Source organism: Toxorhynchites rutilus, chromosome 3 (assembly GCF_029784135.1).
Source record: "Toxorhynchites rutilus septentrionalis strain SRP chromosome 3, ASM2978413v1, whole genome shotgun sequence".
Taxonomy (NCBI): Eukaryota; Metazoa; Arthropoda; class Insecta; order Diptera; family Culicidae; genus Toxorhynchites; species Toxorhynchites rutilus.
Window position 1 is genome coordinate 125,823,059 of NC_073746.1, and position 14,513 is coordinate 125,837,571.

Sequence of the window (14,513 nt, forward strand, 5' to 3'; positions counted from 1 at the left end):
GTAACCACTTGATTCGAAAGATAAAATGTTCACGCGTTATATGCTTGCTACTTACTGATCCAAAAATTTGTTTCAAAAGCTCAAAAAATGCTTAGAAAGCTAGTTATTGAAATCATAATAAACTCATTGATGATGATAGGCGCTAAATCAGGGCACCTGGAGAAACCGTCATAGTGGACATTAGTGCTGAACGGAATCTGTCAACGAATACGCAGATACATGCAAGCTGCTATTTCTTTAACTCGTTTGCAGTTGTTTCTGATCAGAATGAGTTCTCGAATCCGCATACTAAATAAAGCGCCTGGGGGGACCGTCGTATCAGATACATACAAACTGTTATTGCTATTGCTCACTTGCATTTGTACTGAACAGAATTGTGTTCCCCATTACGGACGCAACATCGAGGCACCTGGAGAATCCGTCGCAGCAGATACATGCAAGCTGCGGTTTCTTTTACTCGCATGAATTTATAATGATCAGAATAAGGCAGTATCTTCTTCTTCTTTAATGGCACTAACGTTCCTAGAGGAACTTCACCGTCTCAACGTAGTATTACTTGCGTCATTTTTATTAGTACTTAGTTGAGATTTCTATGCCAAATAACACGCCTTGAATGCATTCTGAGTGGCAAGCTCTAGAATACGCGTGATCACAGTGCAAGTCGGAGGAAATTTCTTAGACAAAAAATTCCCCCGACCAGAACGGGAATCGAACCCGAACACCCGGCATGTTAGTTATGACGCTAACCACTCGGCCACGGGAGCACAAATAAGGCAGTATACAAGAAGCTAAAAAAGCCTGCCAACCATCCACCGGTGAACAAGATGAAAGTGGCCGCAATCAAGACACCGAAGGAATACAACGGTTTGTGCAAATAAAGCGCACTGGTGCGTCGGGTTCGTTGAGGATGCCCCCTAAAGCCAAAAAGGAGTCCACCGAAAAGAGGAGCGGATGGCAAGTTTGGAAAAGTTCATTCGCTCATTTCTCCACACGTAATTATAAATCACTCTTGTATCTGTTTGGAATAATCATGGCGAAGAGAATTCAGCAAGCAATCGTGAGATTGCACGATGAATCATTTTCTCCGATCATCTTCATTCGGGACTTAGAGTGAACATAACTAAACAAAGAGTGGAAAACAACGTTCAATGCATGAAAACTTCTTTGGAAGGATCGCATGAAACAAAGTAATGAGTGAATTAAAATAGACTCAATCTGCGTGTATGTATGATTTTATTTTCTCTCGTACTCTCTTCCTTGTCAGCATTCAAGTGCATTTGTGCATTCGGCAATGCACATGAATCTACTTTCCCGCACATCAAAAACTTGCGTTAATATGGCCTTTTGCGTTGGCTTAAATCAGGGGTTTTTAAATGGTGCTTCGCGAGAAATTTGTGCTCCACGAAGTTCTAGCAAATGCTCCCGCTTGAAAAGCCACATTGAGAAAACCCATTATTTAATTTAATTTCACTGGGCATATAGTGATTTATCTTGTTTCCTTCGGGTCAGATGTCGAGTAACTGCGACACGTAACCGTGATAGAGTTGTGCCCAGTTGGATAATGTAAATGCAAATAGAATTTGTTTTATTGATCAAAAAAATGCAGGTGCTTCGTCGAATAATTTTGCTATGAAAAGTACTCTGCCATAAAAAAATCTGAAAACCCCTGGCTTAGATCATTCCATACTAGAAACAAAAACAAAGCCATTGCAATAGTGCACAGGAAACAACTCGATTTCAACTATCCACCTATATTTTACTGCCGCGATCGAGGCTCAATGATTGCTGCTCTAGTGATAAAACGAATGATTTTACAGAGGCACTCGCTGACTCAAGCGAAAGTTTCCAATTTGATTCTATCACCATCTAACGTCATTCCGAGAGGCAAATGAGAGAATGCAAAATTCTCTGAGAATAGAAAAGCCGAATCGAGACAGTATTTTTCCGTTTAACTCGAGAATGAACTTTGCTAAGATGATAGGTGAATGTTTTCTGTCTCAAATAAAATGAGGCATAAACGGAGAATAGAAGGGTGAGTTTTATCTGTGAATGAGTGTTGTTGAACGAATTTCGATGCGATTTTGCCCATACCTGGCGGATGGTCGTCTTTCTCTCTCGCTTCCTCTCTCCGCAGTATTGCCTTTTGCTTTATTCAATAAACGCTTTATTCAATAAACGCATATTTCATAAACGCATATTTCTCATATACTTATCGCCGTGTAAAGTAAAACTAAAATAGAATGTTACAGAGTCAAATAATTTGTACCTCTCGTTTGATGCAACGCATCCTACCAGTTCACGTGCCGAGAATCATTCTTGCACCCTTAGGGCGATTACACATTATCCGGTCTCTGCCGGACCGGTTTCAAAAAGCGCCGCTGGGTTTGGACGGATAACCGGATAACAATGTGAAAGAGTCCTCGCACTACACAAAACCGTACATCATTCACATACACATACATGCATTTATTTATATAGTGGAATGACAGGTAAACATTGCAAATATTTCAGCTACATGCAGCTGATTGCATATGGAAAAACCTGAAACCACAACTGCTGCGGCAACCACGAGCCTTCCCAAATTTGTGTCCATTGGAGAGTACATTCGGCCGGGGTGTGGTACGCCAGGCCTCGCGTACACTACTCGCACATCAGAGCGGTGTTCTTATGATAAATAAACATGAAAAACCTACTGGATAAAAAACATGGCTGTAATAAACAGTATTACAAAAAAACTAACTTTAGTCCAGTTGCGGTGTACTTATCCACAAGCTAAGCTCTTTTATTTCCAAACATACACAACTAGCATGATTTATTTCACACGCTCTGTTGCCACATATTTTTTCAACAATCTCAGAAATACGATTAGAGAAAAGTGTACAATTTGATGAACCAATAATTATATCATTTCGTAACAAGCTGGGGGGGGCTACTTAATTATATGTGGTATGTGTTCAGTTCCTGTGATTATCCTTAGAATTTACCAACGAGAGAATATATGCTTATTCATCCATTCTAGACTGTCTATTTTATTCCACCATTGCAGTAATAATTCTTACGATTAAAATTACATAGTAATTTTCCTTCAAACACTATCTCACTATCTCTTCGTCCAGAAACGCGCTCGGCATACATATGTCGCAATTCCTGGTGCACGTACTCCTGGAGCAAGGGCAGCTTCTCGAACGCATTTCGCTTCAACGCACAGCTGTTATTAAGCGGATCCTGGGCGATGAATGACGAATCAGAAATGCCAACAACTGGGTGATTTCGCTCTATCTGAACCGATACTTTTGTGTCGGACAGGAGAAAATCTTGATCGCCGAGCACAGGTCGGACAGTTTTGGTTTGAGTTCCTCGAGTCGAGTTGCGGACACCTCATCGTAGATCGTGTTCCGGGTCAGGTCGAACTGTGTGGAATACCGTATAAGAATTAAAAGAGAGAACTATTTTGGTGTGTTTAATTGAACAAAAACTGACCTTCACATTCAGCTGGATGAAGTCGCTCAAAATTTTGCCCTTGATGAACCAATTGGAAATTTGTTTCACATCCTTGATCTCGATCAATACTGATTTCGAATAAGGGAAGTTGTCTGTGAACAAAACAAAAACAGAGGTTAATTAAGAACTCGATAAATTTGTCGAAACACACTACCCACCGTTAATAACACAATCCATGGCAATATACTCCATGATGCCCTCGTGCGCCTGTGACCATTGCTTCGCTTTGATCAGAAAGGTTCATCACTTAACTTGTTCCATAGCAGCGAAATACAAATTTCGGCATCCATATCACTTGCGACTTCTGAATTGACTCAAACAAACAAACGTCAATACCACACACATACTAATACATGAGAGGAAAAATTGCCTGAATTGTACTAATACTAACAGACATGACAAAGAACTGTCAATTCGCGTTGGGCGTCATGCTCCGCTTTTGGGAAATGATAGTGATAATGGATTTTCAGGTGCAGTAAACACATATATAAAATAAAAAATTATGAATGAAAATTAACTTTTTCTTATAAAATATGTTTTTTATGTAATAGAGTAGCACGTTTTTTGCAAGAGAGGAAAAACCCCGGAACAATAATTATGTTTGATAGTGATTTTATATTACAATATTGAGTTTTAGTGAAAATATCAAGAAAATTATACAGAAATGATTAAGCAAGAATCAGTACCGCGGGTTATAAGAAATGAAATAAGTAATGAAATAAATTTTTATTAAAAATTTAAACAACTCAAAACTGTCTTAAGGTCTAATAATCTTATAGAGAATGATTTGCTTTCCCAAACTGATGTCTCCACCAGATGTCGACACTATACTACTTTCATCGCGTATAATACTTGTCCGGTCGCCGGACATTGTAGTCGCAGTAGACGGCTGCATCACGGCGCCGTAAAGAGGTTGGTACGGTCGAAATTTGCCATTTGGGTTTCAGACCGGTCCGGCAAAAACCGGATAATGTGTAATCGCCCTTATTCTTGTTTACGGCCGTATCTGACTTTCGTTCGAAAGACTAGATTCGAACAATTTCGAAAAATACTTTCTTGTTTTCGTACGAATCCGTTCGAACAAGACCTTTTTCGAACATAAACATCAGATGCAAGATTTCATGCATCAATAAAATTTCATACAAGATTTCATCAAAGCAACGGTGAAAGTGTCTTCCATACAGTGATCGTTCGTTAATTTTGCCGGAAAATCAACAAAATTATTGAATTTTACTAACTGGACTGCAAAACAGCAAAAACAATAATAAAAAGTACACAAAGAAATGAAATATTAATAATGTTCATGAATCATATTCATAATCCTCAATGACTCAATTCCTTCTATAATAGATTGAACAGCAGAATCAGTACGACTTAAGCTCAAATTATCCGAAAAACATGAATATATACTGATTTAACAATCGAACCGAATTCGCAAGAAAAAAGTGACGTTTAGAAACCACGTGAAAAAACACATTCGTACGAAAACTAGAATGGCCGATTCGTTCGAATTGTTCAATTTTCGAAAGTTCGAATGAATGGATTTGATTCGTACGAAAACAAGAATACAAATGGTACATTCTTTCGAACGATTTCTTTTCGTTCGAAAACAAGAATGAGGGTGTTGATCAACGTGTCAATTTGGTCAACATCAGTGGCGGAAGATCTGTTCGATCGATCTTGGTCTTTCAGGTTGGTATCACAAGCTCTAAATGTAGGGAACCACTTGCGCATATTATTTTCAGCTAAGGCATCTTCTCCGAATAGTTATTTAAGTCTTGGTTCATCCTTTGCATCCTTGGAAACATGATAACATCAAGGGAAGGGATGTTATCATGTTTCGGTGTCGTACTCACACACTCTCGTTTATGTTCGCCTCTAGCATTATTCCAAAAATACTTCTTTTCTATTTTTATTAGGCTGTCACTTCCGGCATATGGATACCTCGGTTGGCTTAGAAAAAGTTTGATCGGGAGTCTAAGTTTTGATTACTTTTTACAGAAATGGAGGTCACGTCGTCAAACGTCTATGACCTATCGGCGTAGACCAGAGATTTCACATAACCTCACAGTAAAAAATCCAACGATATCAAATCGTATGATCTTATAGTTGGAGACCAATTATACGCGAACGTTCTGGCCGACATGGTTTTTGAAGAAAAACGGAGATTGTACCGGTCCATAAAGCGGAGCGAGTGTTGTGTAAAAGTGGTGCGCCAACGATTCATAGTTGCTCGGATTAATTGCACGATGGACGATATCGACTATAGAAGGGCCAAAGAACGCAATAAGTTTCTTGAATTGAACCATGATTTTCATAAAAAATATGCACAATGGAAGGTATAGCACCTGGTGTTACGAAATAGCAAATTTAACTAAACACAGAATAAATGACATTGACAGCATAAAAAAGTGTTGTCAACCTATAAAAACACCCATTACATAGATTTATTAACAAATTATGAATTTGCACCATTTTTAGCCCTGTGTGTGTTCGCGCAAGTGTATCAATTACTGCAGCGGTAGCAGCCGGTTTATTTGGCTTTGATGCTGCGCAGCGTGATTAATCGCTCATCACCCTCTTCCATGCTATATAGATACTTACTGCCTTGACCATCAGGCATGCCTATTCGACTATACTGCTAGATCGATTCATGGTAAAGATAAAAAAAAGCGAAGGCAATAAATACTGGCCGTGGCGTATCGGTGGCGCACGCCAATTCAAACATATTTATGCTTACAAATAGCTTCGAGAATATAGATGAGGGAACAAACAGTACCCCTAAGAGAAGGGTATCATAATTGCGAATGAATATTAGTTTCTCTTGGTTGCTTGCTCGCTTGCTTGGGCATAAGGCAGTTAGTTCCATTGTTTTAACACATTTCAGACAGTGTGCATCATAATTTCCAATGGTGTCGCGTGAGTGTAATTCTTAATGTTTGATTAACCTACATTTGAAACTCTTTCGATTCGCCGCTATTGGCCCAGCGCGCCTGAGCTAGACGATGAGTTATCATCAATGGATCGTTTGCCATTGGTTTTTTCTTCGGGTGTTGAAAATTGTGATAAAATTACTTGCTGACGGTTTATTATACAAACTCATTCTTATGGATTTGATGTATGTATTAGGTGTACAAATATGCCTTCATGGGTTTTCTTTTAAATGAAAATGCATTTGTTTGAAACAAAGGATCGAACCCGTTCTTTAGAAAGAGCCGACCGAAACGCATTCTTGCCAGATCCATGAACATGTGGTCCGGCGTTGTCATGCTGTAAAGGTATCTTATAATAAGCGGTAGTGTTTCTTCCAAATGTCATCTGACTCAATTTTCTAAGCTCTCCATTCGCATTCTGAGAATATTTGTGCATTATTTTTCAACCGATTATCATATGTATTTTGTATTTTATTGTTATCAATCAATATTCCTTCATATCCAAACATGAAATCGTTAAACGAGCAAAGCACGAGCGGCAAATGAATAATACAAATACATTGATTCCATGTGCAACGCAACATGCAGACACTCTTCGTGGCGTCGAACATCACGTTCACATTTCACATCGCTCCTTTAAAGTTTAATCTCGAAATGGCTTCATCTTACCGGGTGACGCTATGCTAACCAACTATCCTGCTAACACACTCGATTATAGATCCCATGTAGAAGTCTATGGGTGCTACTTGCACAAAGTCCTTTGGAATGGAAGTCACGAAACAAATTTTTCACGCCATCCACCGCATCTAGCGATGGTTCCTGGCTGTGCACCAGTTTTGCGACTGCATTTCTTCTACATAATCCATTACAACGTATTCTCCTCGAGTGTAGGGCAGTAGTAGTAGTTTTCAGACTGTTACAGCTAACGTTCTAGTTTTCACTTAAATTGTTGATTCGACCCATTTGGCACCGTCACCCAATTTTCAGGATGGGCAATTTCGCTTCCTCTTTCACCTTTATTACTTCAACAAGCGACGTCTGAAGTGAAATGTTCGCTGCACGAACACAGAACTGTTGGATAGAAACCAATTCCGGATTCCTATTAACTTTCAAACCCCACTTGTGTGTAAATTTATTCTTTTGTGGTTTTATAAGGCAGAATTGGATTAGATTTTCTCTTTCGACAGAACTCCTTTCAATCATCGTTCGCATGAGTCACACACAGCAGCAGAAGCAGGTAATGGAAAAATCATCCAAAGGAAATCCCACCGGACATGATGCCCTTGCTAGCACCCGTGTCTGACTTACATTCTAGGTTCCGGTGATGTTATTTATTGCGTTCGATGTCGCACTGAGAAACGGGCGCACATGTGAAATGTAAAGGGATTCAACCATACAGGAAAAGTACCAACGGAGCAGTTGAATGTGGTTGCATTTTGTGTGCTCTCAAAGCCGATTTTTGTGTAGAGATGTACTTTGCATATTGATTCTTGATTATGACATCCGCAGTGGGGATATTTTGTTATGTCAAAGTACCGCATCGTAACATTTTTCTTTCAAATAATTAGAGTGAAAATTTCTGCCTGAAACATGATTTGTATACACAGGGATAGAGGAAAGGTTGGGATCGTCAAAATGATTAAATACGCTATGTGATGCTGAAAGGTCGAAAAATGATGATTTTTCGTGATTTTTTTTCGATGTTAGTAATAGAGTGAAGTGCTCGGGTATTCTGGTTATTGTTTGAGGCATGTTTGAAGATGTATTTTCCATTTTTTGAGTGCACGAATAATGATTATTACGCTGTTGACAGCCGGATGCATCGATGTTGTCTGAAAATCGGTACCTTGCTTTTGGTATCGGTTTTGAAGCAACGGAGTGTCGCAGAACGAATTCCAATGAATATTTTGAAACTTTAGGACAATATCTAAAGCGTTACATAGGGGTTTTTGAAAATTCGATTAATTGCCAAAATGGCGGCCATTTTTGTTGAAAATGAGTTATTTTTCATGAAAAATCGCTGTTTAGAAGCTGATAAAAAATCGAAAAAATCAGATATAAAAAAACGGCTATGTAACGATTTAGATAATTCATTTTTACATGCTGATAAAAAATTTCAGCCAAATCGGTCGAGTAGATCCTGAGATATCGATACCACCAGTTGAAAAAACATGGTTTCGAGAAAAACGCGTTAAACATTCGTACAGCAATACAATATCCCTTGAGGTGATCTCATACCATCGGCTGTAACTTTCCAACGAAATCAAATATCGAAAAATCCTTTTAGGACTACATTTTTGAGTGCATACGCATCCCAAAAATGCAAAAAAAAAAAAACAAAAATTCGATTTTTTCGACTTTTCAGACCGGGGTCCACCCCTTAACAGAAAATACAAGTACACAGCAGAAACATGCAGATAAATTTGTGAAGCTCACAACATGGATGATGTAAGTAAATGCAGTATGTAGGATAGTTTTGTTCGTTTTCTCTTCTAAAAATTTTGATGTCAAAGATCCACCTCGCTTTGGTCGGCCAGTCGATGAAATATTACAAGAGGTCGAGCACAAATTACTGTAATATCGTTTGCCAAAGATTTTGATCACACCACAAACAACTTCAAAGCCTGGGCTAACTTCAAATAAGGTCATACTGTATATACGACGGGAGTGGAAGGGAGTCGCCCCTTATGAGGTGTTATCACGTGGCCTAAGAGCTCTACTGTTCACAACTGGATAGATTAACGGGTCGATTAATAAAAAAAGACCAGAATTGAAAAACGGAGAAGGTGTTATCTGATGATCAGCGCTTCACCTTTCAAAACTAAAAGATGAAAATGACTTTTTTACTTTTTATCTTCTCTTCAACCAGAGTCATTTTCGATTGTGTCTATGCTCTACGCATACTGAAACATCGATTTTTCAATTTCGTTCTTATCTGCTGTAGTTTCTTCTAAATTTGAAGGCAGTCGCTTTCTCTTGACGATTGAAACTGTTCAAAGGGGATATATCGATTATCCTTCGAATGTGCTATATGTCAGTTCCAGTTGCACATGTGAAAGGACGATCATTGCTTTCAATTGTAAGTTTCATTCAATTTCATTTCTCCAAAGTGAATTTTCCCGAACCGTCTTTCAAAAATATAGGAATTAAAGGAGGCATACGAGGGCATATTAGTCTAACAACCAGCGCCGGCAACTGCTTACGCCTCCTGGCATACTGAACATTATTTCACATCGTTAGTTTTCATTAGTTTGAGTGAACACGGTTGGTGACTGTTTATAGATAAAACTGGCTAATAATATATACTAAAATGATGCTACATCTCATGAAGAGATTGGATCTTATTCACAACATTGTTCCGCTGAAGAACTCGGTCTACAGCTGCAGTTCACCGGCCACACGAATTATTGTCATGTTCTGGTCCATCCTGTCCAACCACTTCGCTCGCTGTTCTCCTGTTTTTCTGTAATCTCGCAACATGGCCCATCGCACTCGTCCAGCCTTCACGACTTTCTGGAAGCTAGGTTCGCCATAGAGTTGCGCTAGCTCGTGGTTCACCCGGATGTTTTCGTGTATACAGGTCGGACTCGATTATCCGGAGTATTGATTTTTTCTTCACTCCTGATAATCGAATCCTCCGGATAATCGAGTCATAAAAAAACGAATTTTCTCTCAGTAAACGTAATATAATTATAATTTGCATTTATTTATTAAACATTTTATCTAGGTTCTTCTTCTTCTTGGATGGCTCTAACGTTCCAGTGGAACTTTTGCCTTCTCAACGTAGCATTACTTGCGTCATTTTTATTAGTAATACTTGTTGTACTCTGGAGTGGCAAGCTCTAGAATACGCGTGACCACAGTGCAAGCCGGAAAAATTTTCTTTGACGAAAAATCCCCCGGCCAGAACGGGAATCGAACCCGAACCCCCGGCATGATAGTGTGGGACGCTAACCACTCGGCCACGGGAGCACCTTATCTAGGTTAAGCTGTTTGTATGTTTGTGACTTTGTAACTTTGTAAATTTGTTAATTTGTCTGTAGCGCTGTACCACATTAATAGAAATTTAACCCTCTTTTTGTTGACCGATTGATCTGAAATTTGGAACACATCTTTATATCTAGTGTCATTATAAAACTGCGTATTGCATGATCTTGAAAATCCAAAATGGCGGTCGCTACAAAATTGCGGATTATGGACATATTTTCTCAAAACCCCATCAATATGGGTTTTCCCAAAACCCCATCAATATGGGTATCGAATGAAAGCGCTTGACCAGTAGAATACAGTTATTTATGGAAAAGAAAATCCAAGATGGCGGCCGCTACAAAATGGCGGATTACATATTTTCTCAGGACCGCCTCAATGTAATACCAAATGAAAGGGCTTGACTACCACAAAATGGCGCAATATATATTTTATTTCAAAACTTCATTAATATGGGTATCAAAAGAAAGTTCTCGACTAGTAGAACATAGCAGATAATGAAAAATCCAATTCCAAGATGGCCGCGGTCCCCAAACAACTAATTACTATTTAAATGGTTTCATTCAGCTTGACCTGTTTGTATGTATATTTGAGTGTCTTGTAGAGTTGTAGGGGGAGAAAAGAACATGAATCATAATAAACAACATAAATTCCAAAAAGATCGTCGCCACTAAATGGTCGACTATGTATTTTTTGCAATCCCCTCAATATCGGTATCAAATGAAATGATTTAACTAAAAGAATACAGTACATCATGAAAATATTCCGAAGAAAATTAGGTAGGAAATAAACGTTGGATTTCTATTATCCACAGTTAGTTGTTTCATCGTATACCCCACGATTTTATTGCAGTCTCATCATTGCCCTAGATTAATGAAGGAACGGATGTGATAACTACTAACTGCTACTTGTCCAATTAATTTCTAGCTTTCAGTACATTAAAATCATTCAAAAAAAAATTTTTTTTTAAATTTTTATCTCTTACCTAATTTTTTTCGGGATATTTTGATGATATACTGTATTCTATTAGTTAAATCATTTCATTTGATACCAATATTGATAGGGTTCTGAGAAAAGATTAAATCCGCCATTTTGTAGTGGCCGCCATCTTGGATTTGCATTCATAAATAACTGTATTCTATTAGTCGAGCCCTTTCCATATTAATGGGGTTGTGAAAAAAAGTACAAGGCGCCATTCCGGATAATCGAGTCTCCGGATATTCGAGTCCGACCTGTACATGGTACAGAGCAGTGTTTTTATGAAAAATTTGGAATCGGGTTATTTAGCGAAGCGAAAGAGGTAGAGTCGTATTGAACTTTGTGCCGTACTTCGATGAAACTTCCTCATTACTTTAGTGTTTTGATTGGAAGGTGTACGGTACTGTGCCAGAAGGAAGCTTGAAGTCATCATACAGTGGAGTGTCGGGCAATTTAAAATTTACTTATTCGATTTAATGTCAATCTTCTAAGAGCGCGATTAAGAAACAAATATGTCGGCGGTCCAACTTATGTTAGAGGAGTTTTCCAGGTTGGCCGTGCTTCAGGTTTAATATCTTCAGCCGCTGCGAAGTGCAAATCACTTACCGTAGTTCCGATCCTATTACAGATTAGACCTTTTCATATCACGCTTTATTATCGCCAGCTGCTGCCAAATAAATTTGAATTTGAAGTTTCATCGAACAGAGAAGACCTTTTCAGGTCACCATTTAATATCTTCAACTACTACCAAATGTATTTGATTTTAGAGTTTTCATTTCGTCAAACGGAGAAGTCCTTTTTAGGTCACCCTTCAATATTTTCAGCTCCGCTACGAAATGGTTTTTGCACGCTTACAGAATCACATCACTTACCGCAGTACCGATCTTACTGCAAAGAAGACCTTTTCAGGTCAACATTTAATACTTCTGCCGCTTCGAAATGCTCTTGATTTTAGATTTTTTGTTTCGTCGAGCGGTCGATAGTTCGTGTTCACATAATCACATCACTTACCATAGTGAATTCTGATTTTCATAACCTAGACCTCCTCAACCCTCAACCACTAACAAACAATATCTTCTTTGGAAATTGCACGCTATAGAGGCGACTCTTCTGGTCTTCAGGTGGCGAATATCATACTAACATTCCTTCTCTTCCCCTGGTGACTGTAATGACGTGGCCGGCTTCGTTATTGACTATTTGAAGCTCGAATCACCGAAACCTGTACAAAGAGAATGGTTCGATACTCTCAAGCGTCATTCAGAGTGCTCTCTGTGCAATTTCGTCGGTTCAGGCCAATCAAGGAGAGCAACTACGATGTGTACAGTCTACCCAAGTGCTTGTGACTCCTCTTCGAGCATCGTCCATGCTTCGTGCCCATAGAGAACAACCGGTCGAATTATTTGTTACACTTTGTACGAGGTCGGAGTTTGTTGGACCTTAGGGATTATGCGGCTGTTGTTGTTGTCAGTTGCTATCAATGAGCCAAGGTAGACAAATTCATATCCATATCAAGAGAAATTCTGTTACGATCAGTCCCTTCTGTTAGTATGTATTTAGTCTTAGAAGTATTAATCCCAAGCCATATTTCGCGTTTCAATCAACTTTATATGTCCGCTACCGTCGCATGTGTTCTTCGGATTATGGTCACGTCGCCAGCGAAGCAGATAAACTGACTAGACTTGTTGAAAATAGTGCCCGCATGTTTAAGCCCGCGCTCTCTGCATAACATCTTTCAGCGCCACGTAGAAGAGCAGACAGAAGAGTCCATCGTCTTGTCGATGTTCATACGATTCCGACAGATCGCCTGGAATCCGTACACGCACCGCACACCGTTCATCGTTGCCTGAATCAGTCTTGTCAGCTTTTGGGGAATGCTGTGTTCGTCAATTATTCTCCATAGCTGTCGCCGATCGATTGTATCACATACGGCTTCGATTTCGACGAAAATGTGGTGCGTAGGATTTAATACTCACGGCACTTTTGGGAGATTTGCCACAGTGTAAAAATCTGATCCGTCGATGAGCAACCGGGCATTAATCCGATAATTTCCCACAAATTTGTTTACTATTGACGATGAACGGCGAAATGACATCTGAGGCAGAATTTTGTAGGCCATTCATTCCGCTGGCCACGTTGTTCATACACAATGATGATCTCTGCTGTACTGCTAATTACTGCCTTTAGGGTGTTACAGCATTCATCGAGGGGAGCAACATCCAGCTTGTCTACCCCGGTAATGCAGGTTCAAGGCGCTGTGAGCAGTCTCCAGAATGCAACGTGGTGTTGATGTGTAACAATATTTTTGTACTCAGTTGAGCTATCACTCCTTGTATGCGCTCTGGCGAATGGGCATGTTCCGAAACACAGATCAAATGTTTTGTTGTCAGCACTGTTTTTGCACCGAGTTTTGCGCCGTGCTTTACACTGTATTTTGCGCCGTATTTCTATACCTGTTTTATACCGCACTTGAATCTGGTTTGCTTTCTCTATTGAGTCATTTTTCTTCACACAAGCTCATACGGTTGGTATGGAGGTGCGCAATTTTATTTATACTTTGCTTAGAACGAGCGAAGACAAAACGGGCGCTAGAACTTGATGTGTGTGTATAAAATGAGGCGCGCATCACACAAGTGTTCATTTGGCGCTCTCTTGTTTATGAATTTGATACACTCCGTATCAAGAGAGAATACGTGTTTGTTATGATCGCGCGCTGATGAAAATTGAACTTAAGTGCAGTGCATCGTTTTCTGAAGACTGGCTGTGAGTATGTTGCAGCAACGTTCGGCTCCTGCAGTTGTCGTAGGAGCCTGCCGTGGTGAGCGCAGATGTCTTATGTTATTGACGGCTGACAGATTAGAACACAGTTTGAACATCACCAGGTAGTAGTCTGAATCGATGTTAGCGCTACGATAGGTTCTGACGTCGATGATATCTGAGAAATGTCGACCATCGATCATAACGTGGTCAATTTGTGTTTCCGTTTGCTGGGGTGATCTCCAGTTGTAACGGTTTTGGAGGCTCTGCTGGAAGAAAGTGCTACGTATGGCCATGTTCTTGAAGGCAGCGAAGTCGATAAATCTTAGTCGTTTTCGTTGTTTCGCGGATAGGTGCTGA

General features: G+C 39.5%; 2 protein-coding genes across 10 annotated transcripts in view; one reads left to right on the forward strand and one right to left on the reverse strand.

The window, feature by feature from the left end:
* Positions 1–14,513, forward strand: part of LOC129774882 (cyclin-Y) — a 63,189-nt gene that overhangs the window by 35,095 nt on the left and 13,581 nt on the right. The window contains exon 1 of one of the 9 annotated variants that reach the window (XM_055778926.1): positions 8,413–8,882. The exons of the other annotated variants lie outside the window; for them this stretch is intronic. The gene's annotated coding sequence lies outside the window, so the exon portion shown is untranslated. Of the gene's footprint in view, positions 1–8,412; positions 8,883–14,513 lie in introns of those variants that run through there. 9 annotated transcript variants of the gene reach the window in all.
* LOC129774884 (nuclear pore complex protein Nup98-Nup96-like) lies at positions 2,993–3,811 on the reverse strand. Its single transcript, XM_055778928.1, has 3 exons — positions 3,660–3,811; positions 3,481–3,593; positions 2,993–3,410 (listed from the first exon to the last, which is right to left on the reverse strand). The coding sequence occupies exons 1-3, from the start codon at positions 3,691–3,693 to the stop codon at positions 3,276–3,278; spliced, it is 282 nt and encodes a 93-aa protein (XP_055634903.1). The 5' UTR covers positions 3,694–3,811; the 3' UTR covers positions 2,993–3,275.